At 37.8% G+C, this 19,518-nt stretch overlaps 1 protein-coding gene across 2 annotated transcripts in view; it reads right to left on the bottom strand.

Moving 5' to 3' along the window:
* The window catches only part of kcnh1a (potassium voltage-gated channel, subfamily H (eag-related), member 1a), a 260,110-nt gene that overhangs the window by 228,521 nt on the left and 12,071 nt on the right, over window positions 1–19,518 (bottom strand). For both annotated transcript variants that reach the window (XM_059985791.1, XM_059985790.1), the window contains exons 2-4: window positions 4,588–4,711; window positions 1,209–1,315; window positions 118–246 (exon numbers count right to left, since the gene is read on the bottom strand). In XM_059985791.1, coding sequence (XP_059841774.1) covers window positions 118–246; window positions 1,209–1,315; window positions 4,588–4,711 — 360 coding nt within the window. The remainder of the gene's footprint in view (window positions 1–117; window positions 247–1,208; window positions 1,316–4,587; window positions 4,712–19,518) is intronic.

Below are 19,518 nucleotides of genomic sequence, written 5' to 3' on the forward strand. Positions count from 1 at the left end.
CATACTGTGATTGAAGATCATTTCTAAGCTCTTTAATATTTTTAAATGGTTGAATTTTAATTACCTCCAAGGGAGTACAATTTATAATTCAAATGTCAAAAAGGTTAGAACAGTTACCTTTGGATGAATCATCTTCAATTGGTTGTTTGAAAGCTGTGATATCACTGAAGGTGCAAAGAAATAATACCACTTTGTCTTGTTCATTCCGGATAGGAGCTATCTTCATAAAGAACCAAACTGGGGTCCCTATCAAAATGAACAGTTAAGATGTCAAATGTACCTTTTCCTTTGTGCTACATGCTGTGCACATACTGAATGTGCACATAACCATTAATAAGAGAATATACATCTAATACATCAAAGAGAATATAGAATTCATTAAAGTAAAAAGAATGGCCTGCTAAATAAAGTGTAATCATACTGAAAGAGATATTTTGTGTCTGTGTTTTAAATACACTGGTGAAAGCATTGACTACCTGTGCATGAACATTGGGATATACAGATTTAATTTCCATCATGAGCTATTTTGAGCATACTGCTTTATGCATTCTCAGCACATTCCTCACCGTGCTCCTTTAAGGTACTGCAATAGATCCATATAGAGACTTATGAGTTTCAATCTACATTAACCAGTTTCATTAAATATGAATTCTAAACTCAGCTTGAAAGAGCGACATACAGTCTTTTTTGTTTTTGAACAAAAAACAAGTTTAATAAAAAGCAAATGCATGAAAAGGAAACATAAATTATATAAATGGATCAAAACACTTCTTGGTGAAGAAATCAGATGGAAAGATAATTTTTCTATTTTTGGTGTTGTCAGCTTTAGAACCTTTATATTAAATTAGTTTTACAGCATCAATTTACTTTTTAAAAACTGAACGCATTTCCTGCAAACATGACACAATGCTGTTAAAAATTATGATTGATTAATGTTCTGCTCAGAAATTGTGACATCTTGTGTAACACATTTGATATATGTGTTTAATCAAGATAAAAATATGCCATATATTTGTAAGAATACTAAAAAGCATGATATTCTTGCAAAGTACACCTAAATGAAAAGTAATTATTTAGCATGAACCAAATGAAATACCCATTTCTTAATTGTGTTCACTTATATTATCTAAATTTCTGTCAAAATTAAATCTATATTATGAATTTTTGATGACATTTAAAATAGGTTCTGAATTAAATATTTTACTTACTGTTCTTTTTATACATGAGGATTTCAAACGAGTTGATCTCATAGTTTTCAAATGTTTGTTGTACTTTTTCAGTTGTTTCTTTGTCTGTTAATTCCCCAAACATGAAGCTACGAACATAAATTAAAATTGAAATGTAATTAGAATGCTGGTAAATATTGGTAACTTGGTGAACACCACCACATTAAATTTGATTATTGGTATACACAGCTTCAAAAGAGCAAATGTAAAACATAACATTATATACAATTTCACATTTAACATTTCCATCTTTCACTTCAATTCTGAGTTCCTTGTTTTTTTTTATTTTGCTCTTGTTAAAAACACCAGGCTGAGGTAACACTGAACCCCACAGAATAACAGTTGTTTAACAGCAGTGCTCTACCAAGAGTACTGATCTCCCTGGGATGCTTTGGTGGCTCCTACACAGGCAATACGTAACCCATTGCAAAAGTGTGCAAAGTTCCCACGCATCACAGCAACCTTTCAAAGACTACTGAACATAACCTTAGATATGGTGGATAAGAGCACAGACAAGTTCAACACTGATGACATCAGATTTCAAAAATCTCCTGACAAATGTGGTTTCGCCTCTTGCCTAAAAAATTAGGTGGTGAACTGCTAATACCGAATTGGACTGACCATCTCCAGGAACAAAAAGCAGAATCAAAAATCATAAACGTTATTCCATCATTCTTTCTTTTTGTAAATTTGCTACTCAGACTTCTAATTGGAACTATGCTCCAAAAAATCTTTCTGTGTGGAACTTCTTTAATGAAAAAGTCAAGCACACACAGTCCTTTTATAAAGCGACTCTTAAATTAGAGTTAGGTTCCCACATCAATTACTTTTGATTTTTCTTTCCTAAGTCTTGAATGCTTAATCAGAAGACCATTCTTTTGAAGCTGATGTACCCCGTGGAAGACTCACAGGATATTCCTTGTACATCAAAGCCACTTCAGAAATGAAAGCTCTATTCCAGTAATTACAAAGCCACCCCATACCTTTTTTAATTTTCAAAAGATGTGATTACACCATGCACTGCATGAAAGTAAATTTGGACAGCACTGGAAAACGTGTTAGAATCATATAGCACAACTGGCCAGTCCCATTTACATAATGTCCAACTAAATTCTAAAGAGTAACCTCCCTTACAGTTCTGTGATCAGCCACTATTAACTGCATCATTGCTCACTTTGATGCACCATAACAAGACCTAACTTTGTGACTGACCACTGTCAGTCGAAAATAGTTAATACAGGTTACCTCTCAGGTTTTTCCATCTCTTAAAGAGAAATTACTGTGTAGCTGCAATGAGTGACAGAAGTTCTTTCAGAAATTTTAGTAGCTTCCTGGTAGCCATGTCTGAATGGGCACTCCAATTTTCAGACATAAATCTCCGAGGACTTGTTTGACTTTGGGAAAAGGAGGAAAGAGGACCTTTCCCACAGGATGTCAAGAAGTCCATCAGTGACCTTCTCCACAGGTAGTTACCTTCTCCACAGGTAGTTACCAGCCTTCCATCAGTTGTATTGCTGTCAATAGGAGAGCAACGGGTACAATTTGCAAACTACGTCCCTCAAAGCAAGGGCATGCACAAGGCACTGGAGGGAATGACCAGTTGACATTTTTAATTATGACTCATGACAGTATTTGGTTTAGTGTCAGTTGTGGCCAAGGGGGCACAGAGATAACAAGCAATAAAGAATAAGAAAGATAAGGTGTGAAATGTGGAGACTTGTTTATATACGTTGGCATGGTTCATCCAGAAAATACATCATTTAGAGGTTATCTCTGATTCTTTTGATGGGCTGCTACATTTTTTTCAGCATTACAATCTTGGTTAAGCTACTTCCATGGCACTGTTAGGTATGAGGTTTGAGGACATTAAAAATAGAGGAAGTTCATTTAGCATCAATGTCAATATTCTATGATGTTCGGAAGTGAATCCATAGGTGGTTACATTACTATACACTTGCTTTCCTTTGCCCTGTTGTTGGTAGTAATCATACATTTAAAAGATGCAGTCCAAGGATTAGCTGAAGTAAATTTTATTGATGGTACACACGTAAGAATGTAAGAATATAAGAAAAAGGAAGAGAAATCCTGTGGTTGATCTTCTCCCTGATTCCTTTTATATATTAAAAAATCAATATTTTAAAAAATGAATAAACATTGTGACTGAGCCTCCACAACCCTCCAGGTAGAAAATTCCAAAGATTCACTGTCTTCTTGGTAAAGAAATTTCCGCTCATCTCAGTATTAAATGGCCTAATCTTTATTCTGAAACTGTGCCACCTGGTCCTAGACTCCTCAGTCTGAGGTAACATCCTCTCTGCATGCAGCTAAGATCTCATTCTTCTGAAAGCCAAAGAACACATTCCCAGACTACTCAATTTCCCCTCTTATAGCAAATCTGCCAGCCCTGAAAACAGTCATGTAATTTTCCCTGTATTCCCTCTAAGGCAAGTACATCCTATCTTACATTATAAAAATTAGAATGAAAAAGTGTGTCTTGGACTAAATCTTGCTCTACGGGGTTTCAGCAGCAGGAAAATACAAAACACTCATCTGGGAGTGGGGAGAGAAAGGACAAGAGAGAGGGAGAGGGAGTGAATGAGGTGGTAGGGGAGGGAGGAGGGAGAGAATGAGGTGGGTAGGGGAAGGAAGAAGAGAAAGAAAGAGAGAAATGAAGTGTGAAAAGGAAGAAGACAGCAAAAGATGAGGGAGAGTGGGCATGATAGATAAAGTAAAAGATATAAGGGTTGTGGAGAAGGAGTAATGGAAGGGGAAGATAATGTGGAGTAACAGAGAGCTGACAAAGGGTCTCTGCCCAAAATGTAGATGGTTTACTCTTTTCCATATATGCTGCCTGGCCTGCTGAGTTCCTCCAGCATCTTGTGTGTGTTGCTCTGGATTTCCAGCATCTGCAGATTTTCTTGTGTTGTGAAACAGAGAGGTGATAGGGGTTACAGAGGAAAAGAGAGAGATAGAGTACAGAGGGCGTGAGAGAGCTGACTGAGGGAAAGAAAGCAATTGTTCAAATATTACAGATGACAGTATGCATTTCTGAAGAGATTAAGCTTACCAGACCAAAACATGCAACAAAACATATGCTCTGTTCTCTAACCTACAGCTTCGATTACAATACGTCAGGTGTTAGTTGCTCTGAATGAAGCTCAACCACAGGCTTCGATGTTGAATCCCCAAGCAAAACATATTGCTATGTACATTCAAACAAACAACTGTATGTAAGTTGCAAGTGAATATTAATGTAAAATTTGTTCTAGAAAATCATTTGTTTTCATACAAATTAGTATGATGCAGTAGAGTACATTTTACTTCGAGAAAAAAAATAAAATGCCATCACATCTTTAAATACCTGCAAGTGCTACTCTTCTGCATAACTTCTGCTCGATGATATCCAGATAATTTGCAGAACCCATCATTACTGTACACAATAGGCCAGTCCACGATCTGGGCATTCCCAAGTACAAAATTTGTGTCTGTAGGAGAAGAAAATAGAGTTCTATAAAAAAATGATTTATTTATAGAAAGTAGCTATCATTAATTCAATAAAATCCTAGCACCGTTCACTTTAAAGCAGATAATTTCTAATAAGTTACTAGAAGGATGGAATAATACTCTAATTTTCAAATGCAACAGAGAAATATTTGTCACAAACAAGAGAAAATCTGCAGATGCTGAAAATCCAGGCAACACACACAAAATGCTGGAGGAACTCAGCAGGTCAGGCAGCATCTATGGAAAAGAGTACAGTCGACGTTTCAGGCCGAGAAATTGTTGTGGTAGGATTGTTGCTTCATGAATATGAATAATCTGGACATTGTTATGGAGAAGCTCTATCAAAATCTGGCAAAAAAAGTCATATGACAATGACTGTATGTACCTGTGCAGAATATTAACAGATCTAGGAGGCTGTGTAGAAAAATGTAAACGTAAATTAGAAGGAGAGAAATATGAAGAAATGCTTTTCCAGAGGAGGCATAAAGGAAACAAATAAAGATCTTGGAGAAGCAGAGAGATTTAATATATTTTGACTTCACTTTGCAGGAGATGTGCAGAATTAATTCATCCAGCTCACTTAATCCCTCAGGACCAGTAGAGGAAAGTAGGGTCAACACAGAGAAAAAATAATGGAGTGAAGGTGACGGGCAGGCACTCTCTAGTTCAGTAAAAGCAAATACAGAACTGGATTTGGAAAGGTAGTTCATGCCTGGCAAGCCTTAATGAACATTCAAATAAATGGCAGGTGAAATTAGTGATATTGTAGGGTAATGTAGTTGGTGGAAACATATAGAATTCACCACCACTGACATTAGGTTGGGTTCACTTTAAGAGGCTAGTCTGTTATGATGAGGTAATTACATAAAGGACTTTTACCATGCACTGTGTTCAGTTTTTGGTGTTTAATAAATGAATCGTTACTGTTTTTCAAACATAAATGGCCTCGGCTGTTTTATTTGTGAAAACGTACAATGTTAATTGTGTGGTCTTCAAATCCCCCATTAGTTAATGTCCCTAATGTCCCATATGTCTCATTAAACAACATGGAGACAAAACAGAAAAAAGGGTAGTTAAAAGAAGACTGAAGGTGTTGTACTTGGACGCATACAGTATATAAATAATGTAGATGATCTTGTAATACAGTTAGAAATTGGCAGGTATGACATTGCACACATCACTGAGTTGTAGCTGACAGAACACTGGGGCAGCACTGTAGAATTGCAGTTGATGTAACAGCATTACAGTGTCAGACACCAGGGCTCAATTCTGCCACTGTCTCTAGCTGAACACCTTATACCATTGGCCATTAGTTAGTTTGCCCTGCAGCATTTGCTCATTCAATCGTCATTATTGCAACTGATAACAGTGAAGTGAGGAAAGCTGAACAAGGTAACCAACAAGGTATGCACCTCCTTAATCAAGTAAATATGGGATGCAAACAGCAGAAGTGCTGCGAAGATGGGTGAATTAAAGCAGGTGAAAATGTCAAATCAGGAAGAGAAAATATAAATAAAACGAAACTGAATTGAGAACGCAGAATTGGAAAAGAAACAAAAAAATTACCATTTCAAATAATACATTTTTTAAAATCTACAAAGTACAATTTAAAAACTTAAGAATCTAAATTACACAGTTTATAGTTAAAATTCAGTGACAGATGAGTTGATTGGCAGATATCAACATGCAATCACACCACATAAAATGTACTCCAACCTGTAATAACCATCCTGAAGTCAAGTTATTTCATATCTAATCAATACAAACAATATTCAATGCATGTCAGTTGTGAAGCGAAGAGCCAAATGCAGTGGAGTGGGGAAACTCTGACAGTAACTTTTTTAACAATGGCATTGAACAGATAACTAGTGATAACTACTTCACGGTTAATTGACTGCAGTGTTTGCACATATCATAGTAAGGCAGTACTTAGTATATCATGCTCAGGTCTTTACATCCTACTATGAGTAATGTCAGCAGTATGTAGATTAAGATGATATCAGGGGTTTATATCATGCTACTATACTCAACTTGATCTCAGGTTTATCAAAAACATATAGAAGTATGTTGAGGATGCACTTTTCTTTGTGATACCCGCTTAAAATGAGTGTTTTTGACTGATATAGAAGTTTCATGGAAGGGAAAAATAGTAAAGTCTAAATTATATTAAAATGTGTATATTACCTACAGATTAATGTAAGCATTTAGGTATAAAAATACTGCATTTAATTCATTTATTACATTACATTACTTCTGCTAAATTTGACAATTTATATAAAAGAAGATACATAATCAGAGTTTTATAAAATATCTTAAGGAGATGTTGACAGGAAATGAAAAAGTTGACTACATTTTACCCAAATCTTTTTATTCATCTCGAAAGACTATCAAGCCTCAGTTAACATATCATCTAAAAGTATTGAACTAACACTTTAAATTATGCTTTGGAGTTCTAAAAAGGGCCTAAAGCCATAAATTCCAGGTGTAAAGATATCAGGGTTAATAAGAAAGCCAGACCCTATTTAACAATTTTAAAATTCCATGAGATTACATTCGAAATATGTTCTGCAATAATTCTTGTGAAAAAGAGTTTATATAACTTGTGAAAGCTTGCATACAAGTACATACAAAAGGGAAATTAAATTATCTTGCCATGGTTTACAGTCATTAGTGATATGTCTAGATTTAATGCCCTTCTCCAGTCACCCTGGAGTGGTGAGTGTATTTTTCTATTGTGGCAACCTATTTGGTAAAATTTACACTTGTGTTTTTAAAGTCCAACAATGTTCCTTAGTTGGCAAGTTTACAGACATGGCAAGAATCCACTATGCTCTGATAAATATTACATCATACTAACACTGAAAATTTCAACAGCTTCTGAGCAATTGAGCAGTAGTCATTATGACACCTATCAACATAACACCTATTGAGGGAGAAAAGGTTCCTTTAAAATTAATAGAATTGGTAGAGTAATTGCATGTGAATTTTAACCATTTCAAGTATTCTAAAATCAAATTTCGTATTGCTTATTTCTCTCTATAAATAAACATATTTATATATTTTAAACTCATATTTATTATAAACAATGAATAGAGTTTCCAGAAAAGGTAAATGATCTAAGTCAAACTGTCTGTTTTAAAGTGCAATTCCATCTACATAGCCTTGCATCATCTACCACCCACCCTTTGGTCAGGGTTGCAACAGCTTGCTTTAGTTTGCTGTGAGCTGTGGGAATGCTGTAGCACCCTCTACAGAGTCTGCAAGATCTGTGTGAACAGAGAAACTAACTGCGTATCTAAATAAATCCAGTTGATGTGTTGTGAAGTGATCAGAAAGTAGACATTAGAATTGAAAGCCAAATCAAAATGAAAAATAAGGAGAAGGAAAAAACTGTATTAAAGGGAAGTGAAAAAAGACCATAAAATTTGTTTTCATCTTAAGAAATCACTGGGCCAGGAGTCAAAAAGGAAATAATCATTTACGAAATGGAATATAATCGAATCAGACCAACATGATTTAACAAAAGATAAAGCATTTGATAAATTTGTTAATTCAATGAGGATATAACTGGAAGAAATCCATAAAGGAGAATCTTGAGATGCAGTGTATTTAGAGTTCAAGAAGGTATTTGACAAGATGCCACATTAGAGGTTGATATAAACATTAACAACTCATGGTATTTGAAGAAATATGTTAACATGGACTGAAAAATGGACCAATAAACAAGTAGCAGAGAGTTGGAATTAACTGATGTTTCAAATTGGATGTAATTCGTGGAGTACCCAGGGATCAATTCTTTAATTTTTATATTAAAAACCTGGAGGAGGAGACAGATTGGAGCAAAAAGTGGATTATAATCTAGACAAAAAGACTGCGAATAAGTAACATATAGAAGATCCTAGGCTTTTTTGTACATGAACAGTTAGCAGGCAGGTTCAACAGGTAGTTCAGTATATAAACAATATGTTAACATTTATTGAATAGTGGGTGGAGTTTAAAATTAGGGAGGTTTTTACAGTTATACTGGCTGCTGGTGAGGCCATAAGCAGAAATCCACATCCAGTTTTGGTCCACTTATCTAAAAACGTAGCGTCAGAGGCAGTCTAAAGGAGACCCACTAAACTAATTCCTGAGATGAGAGGATTATTCTATAAAGACTGTCAAAATATTTGGATCTATATATTTTGGAGTTTAAAATGTGAGAATAACCATATTTGAGACATTGAGACATATAAAATCATGAGGAGATTTGACAGGGTAAATGTTGAGACGTTTTCATGAGTAGAAGAATCCCAAAAGAGAGAACACAAGCACAGGATAAGCGATGGATATTTAAAAAGGAGGTGTACAAATATTTCTTTTCACAGAGGATAGTGAATCCCTCCCAAAGAGGGTTGCAGAAGATAGACAATGACAATTAGAAGTAGTTAAATGGGTACACAAAGGAGTTGAGGCCAGTGTAGATCAGCCAAGATCATATTGAATGGTGGGCAGGCATGGTGGGCCTGTTGGCCTATTCCTACTCTTATTTTCTTGAGTGATCTTGGGCTCAATTAAAACCCCAAGGAATGAGACTTTTAATTCTTAATTTTTCAGTCCAAGAGTATCTGACAACAGTTAACATATAATAAAAAGTTACTTAGCCTGAAATGAGCAAGAGAAACTTTCTGTGTTATCATTAGATCATTTTTACCGCGCAAGGTACTTCATGGTACAACAGTGAGCCTATTGGGAACATGCCATTTCATCAAAGCTATCTGCTCTCATCTTCAGTTGCAGTGCAATTTCAACATAATTAAACCATTTGACTGTTGAAGGTAAACATTATAACCACATAACCCAAAGGAATTCTCAATTACATATTTCCCTCCCTCTTTCAGAGATGTTAACACATAATCACAGGCAGCAGAAACCAGCTTGAGGGTAATGGCCTGCCTCCAACTTATAATAATTAACCGGGTATGGCCAATGCCAAAACTGTAGCTATCGCCAGGGCTGAAGCTATTGTAGCTGACGATATTCACATGCTGGTTCTTTCCTCCCATTTCTCCATCATCTCAAATACTTCCATGACTAAGCTGCTGCTAATGATCTGCGCATATATTTCTTTCTTACTCTTCTCTGTTACTCTCTCCTTTCTCCTGGTTATAAATGTATACTTTATTATTTAGTTACAGAGGATCTGTAACTAAACCAGACAGTTGAAGAACATCATGCTATCGATATCATGATTAATAGCCACTTCACATTTGGCAGCAACTGATCTGTACACAAGCTTTAAAGTCAGCAAAAAAATGGATTTCAGCACCTGTTAGATAACTTCATGTGGACAAGTATGCAAAAAAACACTGAGGATGGTGTAACTTTCAAAAACAAACACACAATTTGTTGATAACCAATCTGTTCAAATATAACAATGAGAGAGAGAATGGGTTGGAGAGAAAGAGAAAAGGGCATTTGGATGTAAGATGATATAAAGAGGGTGTAGGTTAGACCATGGAAGATGATATTAAAGAGTGTATAGGTTAGAGCATGGAAGATGATATAAAGAGAGTGTAGGTTAGCGCATGGAAGGCCATATGGAAGTAGGAGAGCAGAGCATGTCCAGGGACCTTTGATTATGTTGGCTGTTTTACTGAGGCAGTGAGAAGTGTAGCAAGTCCATGGATGATAGGCTGCTTCCCATGATGTGTTGAGCTGTGTTCTCAGTGCAGTTTCTTGCAGTCATGGGCAGAGCTGTTGTCATACTGAGACATGATGCATCCAGATAGAATGTTTTTTATGGATCACCAATCAAAATTGGTAAGGGTCGGTGGGTCTCCCTCCTCTACTCTGACTCATCATTATTTGTGATTCTGCCCGCTACAGTGATGTTACCTACAAAATTGTGGATGGAGTTAGAGCAGATTTCAGCTAGGCAGCCATGAGTGTATAGCAAGTAGAGTAGGGGGCTATGGACTCAGCCTTGTGGGTCAGCAGTGATGTGAATGATCATGGCAGAGGTTACTGATTGCAGTCTACCGATCAGGAAATCAAGGATTCAACTGCAAAGAGAGATATTGAGTCCCAGGTCTAGGAGTCTGCAGACGAGTTCGATTGGACTTAAAGTATGAAGGCAGACCTGTGGTCAATAAACAATTGAAGCACTCAGCTATATCAACCCATGTTTGTCTAGGGGAAACCACCATCAGCCCACCAAACTGTGTCTCACGTTTGCGTAGATGCTGCGTAATGCACCCCGGTACAACCCACAACGTAAAATATCAGGCAGTACACAACGTACATTTAACCTTCCACACTTTATGAATTTTACTGTGACTATGGGGTTAGTAGAGAAACAAAAATATAAAATTTTTTAAAAGTGCCAAGAATAAGGATTACACAGTTCGTGCACAAGGTTGGAGCTCACGCAATATCCTCCATCCACCATTCGATTTCCTCCTAACTCCACCTCCTCGGACTGGGACCAACCACAGTGGTCTACCAGAGTGCTTCCAGCAAGTCCTTCCTCTTTGCCTCTCCTCGCCGATCTCCCCTGCACTCACCCAGGTTCCCACACATACAGATCGAATAACATGACTTCCATTGGTTAGTTCCCCGTTATCTATAATTATAACCCAAATATTTCAGCTACAAAGAACATTCCCTCATCAGTTTACACTACAGAGGCCATTTTATTATTAGCAGTTAACAGTTAACATTACAGTTAATATTACTGAGAACCCTACACAATAGTCTTACATAAGCTGCTTTACTATCTAGATGCTCCAGAGATGAGTGCAGGGACCTATTTCAGAAGCATACAAATAGCAGTGGGCCAAGGTTGTCTGGGAGGATGAAGTCAATGTATTTCTCTTTAAGCATTTCATGACTGTGGATGTCAAAGCCACTGGGCACTCATCATTCAGGCTGTTAACCCTATTCTTCTTAAAGCAGGTGAGAACTGCAGACTGAAGTAGGAAGAGATTAAAAATGTCTTCAAATACCCCCACCAGCTGATCTTAAATATCAAAGTGTGTTTGCATACTTCAAAGAAAATATGTTCATGCAACCAGACACCAGGAAAAAGTTTCGGAAGTACATTAAAGATTTCCTTTCTAGACATTATGGAGAAGTCCTGAAACACCCAGTGCAACAGATATAATGAAAAATTACTGAAACTTTCATCTCCAGAGGGATCAATCCAGGAATTGAGTGCATGAAGTAATTATGTTCTATCATAATAGAATTAAGGGTGAATAAGTGTTTTTACTTCTCTAAAATTCTTCTTGCTTTCCCCACATAACTCTCAAAAATCATCTTTCATAAGAACATAAGAAATAAGGTGCAGGAGTCGGCCATTTGGCCTGGCAAGCCTGCTCCGCCATCCAATAAGATCATGGCTGATTTGGTCATGGACTCATCTCCATCTACCTGCCTTTTCCCCATATCCCTTAATTCCCCTAATATGCAAAAATCTATCCAACCTTAAATATATTAAATATATTTACTTAATATATAGTCTTAAATATGTTTACTGAGGTAGCCTCCACTACTTCATTGGACAGATTCACCACCCTCTGGAAAAAGCAGTTCCTCCTCATCTCCTCCCTAAATCTACTCCCGTGAATCTTGAGAATCTCTCACATACATGTGTAAACAACTTTCCTGTCTCTTTCTTATCTATTTCTTTCATAATTTTATATGTCTGTATAAGATCTCCTCTCATTCTTCTGAATTCCAGCAAGTACAGTCCCAGGCAACTCAATCTCTCCTCATAGACTAACCCCCTCCTCTCTGGAATCAACCCGGTGAACTTCCTCTGCATCACCTCCAAAGCCAGTATATCCTCCTTCAAGTAAGGAGACCAGAACTGCACACAGTACTCCAGGTGTGGCCTCACCAGTACACTGTACAGTTGCAGCATAACCTCCCTGCTCTTAAATTCAATCCCTCTAGCAATGAAGGCCAACATTCCACTTGCCTTCTTGATAGCCTGCTGCATCTGCAAACTAACCTTGTGCAACTGATGCACAAGCACTCCCAAGTCCCTCTGCACAGCAGGATGCTGCAATTTTTTACCATTAAATTGATAATCTGCTCTTTAATTTTTCATTTCAAATTGGATAACCTTGCATTTACCAACACTGTACTCCATCTGTCAGACGCTTGCCCACTTACTTAACCTATGTACATCTCTCTACAGACTGTCCGTATCTTCTGTACAATTTACTTTTCCACTCAATTTAGTGTATCAGCAAACTTCGATACACTACATACTCGCCCCCCTCTTCCAGATCGTTTACCTCTATCATGAACAGTTGAGGACCCAGCACCGACCGCTGCGGGACACCACTCACCACTGACTACCAACCAGAGTAAATCCCATGTATCCCAACTCTCTGCTTTCTATCAGTTAACTAATGCTCTATCCATGCTAACGCATCATCCCCAAGTCTATGCATCCTTATCTTATGGATAAATCTTTATGCAGCACTTTATCAAATGCCTTCTGGAAATCCAAGTAAATAACATCCATCTGTTGCCCTCTAACCACTGCACTCATTACATCCTCAACGAACTCCAGTATGTTTGTCAAACAGGATCTGCCTTTGCTGGATCCCTGCTGTGTCAACCTGATGCATCCAGTTCTTTCCAGGCGCTTCACTATTTCTTCCTTAATGATTTCTGAAAGACTTTACCGCCTTTACTGAAACCACTGTGCCAGAGTAGCAGAGAAATTAATAAATATTTTGAGTAAAGTCCTACAAGTGACAAAGAAATTTACCATAACATTGTGCTTGGAAATTGAATCGTCATCTGTATCACACTTGATATGTTCATCCATTGTATAGCTGATTTTTCACAGACTACATTGTCAAAATGTCAGGAGAATATTTTCAATTTCTTTAATGAAGAATGGAAGAACGAAAGAAACAGTGGTTGTTCATGTTAAGAAGCTTAGCAGTTTGCAGGTGAGAAAAGGCCACAAAAGAAATGGTGTTTCATCAACTGCTCAGTGGCCTCCCTTGTTCCATTTCGTTGTGCTTTCGTTGCAGATGCAGTCCTCCATCGTCAGTGCTTTGTTCTATAGCAATCTCCAAGGGTCCTTGGCTGTGATGGTATATAACTGCCACTACATGGTGGGATTGATGAGGGGTGTCAACAACTAGGAATGGGGAGATGAGGAGTATGTAATAAGGGTAGGTCGGTTGGAAGAAGTGGGGGAGAAATTGTTGAGTTTGTAATAAAATGAAGGCACTGTTGCAGCTCCTAGCACATATGGCACAAGCACATATTCTCTATCTGCACTGATCACTCACTAATTGAACATTATTGATGGAGTAGCAACCCTTTCTGTTTGCAAATTATTTTGACTCACCTTCAACGTTAGAGAAATAAATCAGTAGGCAAGTTTACAAAGTAACTAGCAAGCACAGAATAACAAATGTATATTTCAACCTCGCAAATTAAGTGACAGGAAGAAACAGCATAAATGAGAAAAAATTGTCCCTTTTCCAAGCATATCTAATAGACACTAATAAGGTGATTTGGAACCCACAAAAACGATCTTCACAAAACAGAATCGGGAATTGATCAGAAAAGACAGGAAATTTAAGAATAATACAGTAGGAGAGCATTCTACTGATTTTAAGGATTAAAATCAGCTATGAATTCTGTAGGTTAAAAGACGAAGGAACACATAGAGAGATCAGAAATGGAGAGAGTGAACAGCTTCAAGTTCCTGGGTGTCAAGATCCCTGAGGATCTAACCTGTTCCCAGCATATTGATATAGTCATAAAGAAGGCAGAGACTGAAGCGATTTGGCATGTCAACAAATACCTGTACACTCAAAAACTTCTATAGTTGCACCGTGGAGAGCACTCTGACAGGCTGCATCACTGACTGGTGTGGAGGGGCTACTGCACAGGACCGAAAGAAGCTGCAGAAGTTTGTAAATCTAGTCAGCACCATCTTGGGTACCAGAGGACATCTTTAGGAAGCGGTGTCTCAGAAAGGCAGCGTACTTTATTAAAGGCCTCCAGCACCCAGGGCATGCACTTTTCTCACTGTTACCATCAGGAGATACAGAAGCCTGAAGGCACACACTCAGCAATTCAGGAACAGTTTCTTCCCCTCTGCCATCCAATTCCTAAATGGAGTTTGAAGCTTTGGACACTACCTCACTTTTTTTTAATATACAGCATTTCTGTTTTTGCACATTTTAAAATAATCTATTCAATATACGTAATTGATTTACTTGTTTTTTTTCTCTCTCTGCTAGATTATGTATTGCATTGAACAGCTGCTGCTAAGTTAACTAATTTCACGTAACATGTCGGTGATAATAAACCTGATTCTGATTCTAATTCTGAGATATTGATTCCAGAAAAAAGAACAAATAATGAGGTGCTGACAGTGAAACCAAAAAAGGCAAAATGGGAGAATGCTTTGAAAAGTAAAAGCAGGAACAGTGGCAAATGGATGAAAAGGTAATAATGAGTTCAATTAAAAGTTAGCAATAAACAATCTAATTAGAAGGCACCATAGGGGAATAAATAATGAAAGATAAAACTGAATCTAAATAAAACAGCATGCAAAAAGCATTTAAACCAAGGAGGACAAAATCGAACACAAAAGAAGAATCTATAAATAAAGTCAGGAAGACAAAGAGGTAGTACAAAACTAAATTGCAAAGATATATAAAAAAACAATGAAGCATGCAATGCACAGATGCATAACAACTAAAGTGAGAATGAGGCGCCAAGAATTTTTATGGGTTGACAGCATACCACTTTGTCTCAGTTTTTACTGAACAAGCTAGTAAAAAGGGACTGCGGGTCTGACAACCAATGCAATTGTACAGAGAAAATAATTGACAGAATAGCAAAAACTATATAAGGATAAAAGGGAAAAACTTTAGAGCCAGGTTCATTCTCAAGAAAAGTAGGAAGGAAATAACAAAGGTGCTCTATTAATTTAAAGATCAGTAGCACAGAGGAAACTACCGGAGTATTGGCAGACAGCTAATGTTATTACAAAGTGAACAAAAATTGGTAGAACAAAACCTGGAAACCACAGAGCATTTAGCTCAACATGAGTCAGAAAATATTAACAGCTCAGCTTAGTTCCAAAAACCTACTCATGCTTAACCAACTGATGGCATTCTTTGAGGAAGAGGGAAGAGTAGGCATGGATAATGCAGTCATGGGTAATAGATTTCTAAAAGGGCTTTGATGTGGTACCCCATTGTGAGCTCATGATTAGGGCTGAGGATTAGACAGTTGGAGAAAAAGTGCGGAAGGGGCAATAAATAGGTTGAAAAAATACCAATCTCTGGTACTAAAAACTGAGGGAAGATGGAATGTGATACTCCACAATGATCACTGTCATACATTATTAGCAATGATGTTTAAGCATTTGAAATGGGTGTGTCCCATATCCTGATTTCACCAAAAGGAATAACAATAAATACCAGAACTCATCATTAATAAGGGAAAAATATCACATAACTCCATTACTTCCATTGCACAGGAAAATGTAAAACTCGGGAAGTTGGTGTGCATAAGCAACAAAAAAAGCAAATACTGAAATTTAGAAATAAAAAAGAAAATATTGAAGATATTCAGCAGGCCAGATTGCGACAGAATCAGAATTAATACTTCAAGCTAAATGACCTTTCATTAAAACAGGAAAAGTGAGATAACCAACATGTTTTAAATTGCAAAGAGGTGAAGAGAATAAAGGGGATGTTAGTGATGGACAGTAGACAGAGATTGTCTAAGTAACACATATATGGTTGATACAGTGTAAGAAAAGGTGCGGAGTGCTTGTTAATCACAGTTACTTTGTCTGGAAGAGTGTAAAAAGAGGAAGATGAATGAATCTGGTAAGCAGAAAAAAAAGCATTGCTGAAACTGTGAGATAACACAGTTGTTGCTGAACCTGAAACAAAAGAAAATGCTGGAACCACTAAGATAAGACATCATCGATGACAACAGATGGGAATTCACTAATAAGAGAAAGAAAAGTCATTTTAGAAGCACGGTGTGAAAAGTTTTGAAATTAGAATAGATACGATGGAGCCAGAGAAATTAACAAGACTGGAATTGAATCCTTGTAACAGGCAGAATGGAAGCAGGTGTATCAAGAGAGAAGTGGGAATCTGTGTGCTTCTGATGAATATTGACAAATGTCCAAGCTCTATTGTTCCTTCCAAAGACACATAAATTCAGTACTGCCCAAGAGATTCAGCATTCAAAATCATTCTGTGGCAATTATCTAATAGCATCAGGGATGCCTTCAAAAGGCGATGTCTAAAAAAGGTGGTATCCATTATTAATTACCCCCATCACCCAAGACATGCCCTCTTTGCATTGCTGCTATCAAGGAGGAGGTACCGGAGTCTGAAGACACATACTCCACATTTCAGGAACAATTTCCTCCCTTCTGCCATCAGATTTCTGAATGGACATTGAATCCATGACCACTACCTCACTATATTGGTGCAATAATAACAGGGTTGTCATGAGGGGAAATTTTATTTCCCCAGTATTGATTGGCATTTCCCTGGAGCAAGGGGTTTAAATGGAGTGGAGTTTGTTAGGCATGTTCAGTAAGGTTTTCTGACACAATATGTAGATAAGCCTACAAGAGGAGAGGCTGGACTTGATCTGGTATTGGGAAATGAACCTGATCAGGTGTCAGGTCTCTCAGTGGGAGAACATTTCAAAGATAGTGATAACAATCCTATCTCCTTTACCATAGGATTGGAGAGAGATAGGAGCAGACAAGTCAGGAAGATGTTTAATTGGAGTTATGGGATATATAAAGCTATCAGGCAGGAACTTGGAAGCATAAATTGGGAGTAAATGTTCTCAGGGAAATGTACGGCAAAAATGCAGCAAATGTTCAGGCGATATTTGCATGATGTTCTGCATAGGTATGTTCTTATGAGACGGGAAGGATGGTAGGCTACAGGAACCATATTGTACAAAGGCTGTAGAAAATCTAGTCAAGAAGAAAAGAAAAACTTATGAAAGGGTCAAAAAACTAGGTAATGATCGAGATCTAGAAAATTATATGGCTAGCAGGAAGGATCTTCAGAATGAGATTAGGAGAGCCAGAAGGGGCTATGAGAAAGTCTTGGTGAGCAGGATTAAGGAAAACCCTACAAGTATGTAGGGCTCTACAAGTATGTGAAGAACAAGAGGATAAGGCATAAGAGAATAGGATCAATCAAGTGTAACAGTGGCAAAGTGTGTATGGAACCAGGGGAGGTAGCGGAGGTACTTAATGAATACTTTACTTCAGTATTCACCACGGAAAAGGACCTTCAAGTTATTCAAGAAAGGGAGTAGGGATACCCTAGGAAATTATGGACCAGTGAGTCTTAGTCAGAGGTTGGTAAGTGGATGGAGAGAATTATGAGGGGCAGGATTTATGAACATTTGGAAAGGTATAACTTGATTAGGAATAGTCAGCATGGCTTTTTCAAAAAGGTGCCTTTGTCTTAAGTGCCTTATGAGCCTGATGGAATTTTTTGAGGATGTGACTAAACAGATTGATGAAGGTCGAACAGTAGATGTAGTGTATATGGATTTCAGCAAGGCATTTGATAAGGTACCCCATGTAAAGTGTATTGAGAAAGTAAGGAGGCATGGGATCCAAGGGGACCTTGCTTTGAAGATCCAGAATTGGCTTTCCCACAATAGGCAAAGAGTGGTTGTAGACGGGTCATATTCTACATGGAGGTCAGTCACCAGTGGTGTTCCTCAGGGATCTGTTCTGGGACCCCTTCTCTTGATTTTTATAATGACCTGTATGAGGAAGTGGATGGATGGGTCAGTAAATTTGCTGATGACACAAAGGTTGGGGTGTTGTGGACAGTGTGGACGGGTGTCAGAAGTTACAGCGTGACATTGATTGGAGGCAAAACTGGGCTGAGAAGTGGCAGATGGAGTTCAACCCAGATAATTGTGAGATGGTTCATTTTGGTAAGTCAAATATGATGGCAGAGTATAGTATTAATATTAAGACTCTTGGCAGTGTGGAGGATCAGAGGGATATTGGAATCCGAGTCCACAGGACACTCAAAGCTGCTTCACAGGTTGACTGCATGGTTGAGAAGGCATATGGGGTATTGACCTTCATCAATCGTGGGATTGAGTTCAAGAGGCGAGAGGTAATGTTGCAGCTATATAGGGCCCTGGTCAGACCCCACTTGAAGTACTGTGCTCAATTCTGGTCATCTCACTACGGGAAGGATGTGGAAACTATAGAAAGGGTGCAGAGATTTACAAGGATGTTGCCTGGATTGGGGAGCATGCCTTATGAGAATAGTTTGAGTGAACTCGGCCTTTTTACCTTGGAGCAATGGAGGATGAGAGCAGACCTGATAGAGGTGTATAAGATGATGAGAGGCATTGATCGTGTGGATAGTCAGAGGCTTTTTCCCAAGGCTGAAATGGCTAGCACCAGAGGACACAGTTTTATGGTACTTGGGAGTAGGTACAGAGGAGATGTCAGAGGTAAGTTTTTTATACAGAGAATCGTGAGTGCATAGAATGGGCTGCCGGTGACGGTAGTGGAGGTGGATAAAATAGTGTCTTTTAAGAGACTCTATTTAGGTTCATGGAGATTAGAAAAATAGGGGGCTATGGGTAACGCTAGGTAATTTCTAAAGTAAGAGCATGTTTGGCACAGCATTGTGGGCTGAAGGGCCTATATTGTGCTGTAGGTTTTCTATGTTTCTCCTATGTTTATATTTTCCTCTCTTTTTCCACTGCATACTGGCCTATGAATGCT

This window comes from Hypanus sabinus, chromosome 12 (genome assembly GCF_030144855.1).
Source record: "Hypanus sabinus isolate sHypSab1 chromosome 12, sHypSab1.hap1, whole genome shotgun sequence".
Taxonomy (NCBI): Eukaryota; Metazoa; Chordata; class Chondrichthyes; order Myliobatiformes; family Dasyatidae; genus Hypanus; species Hypanus sabinus.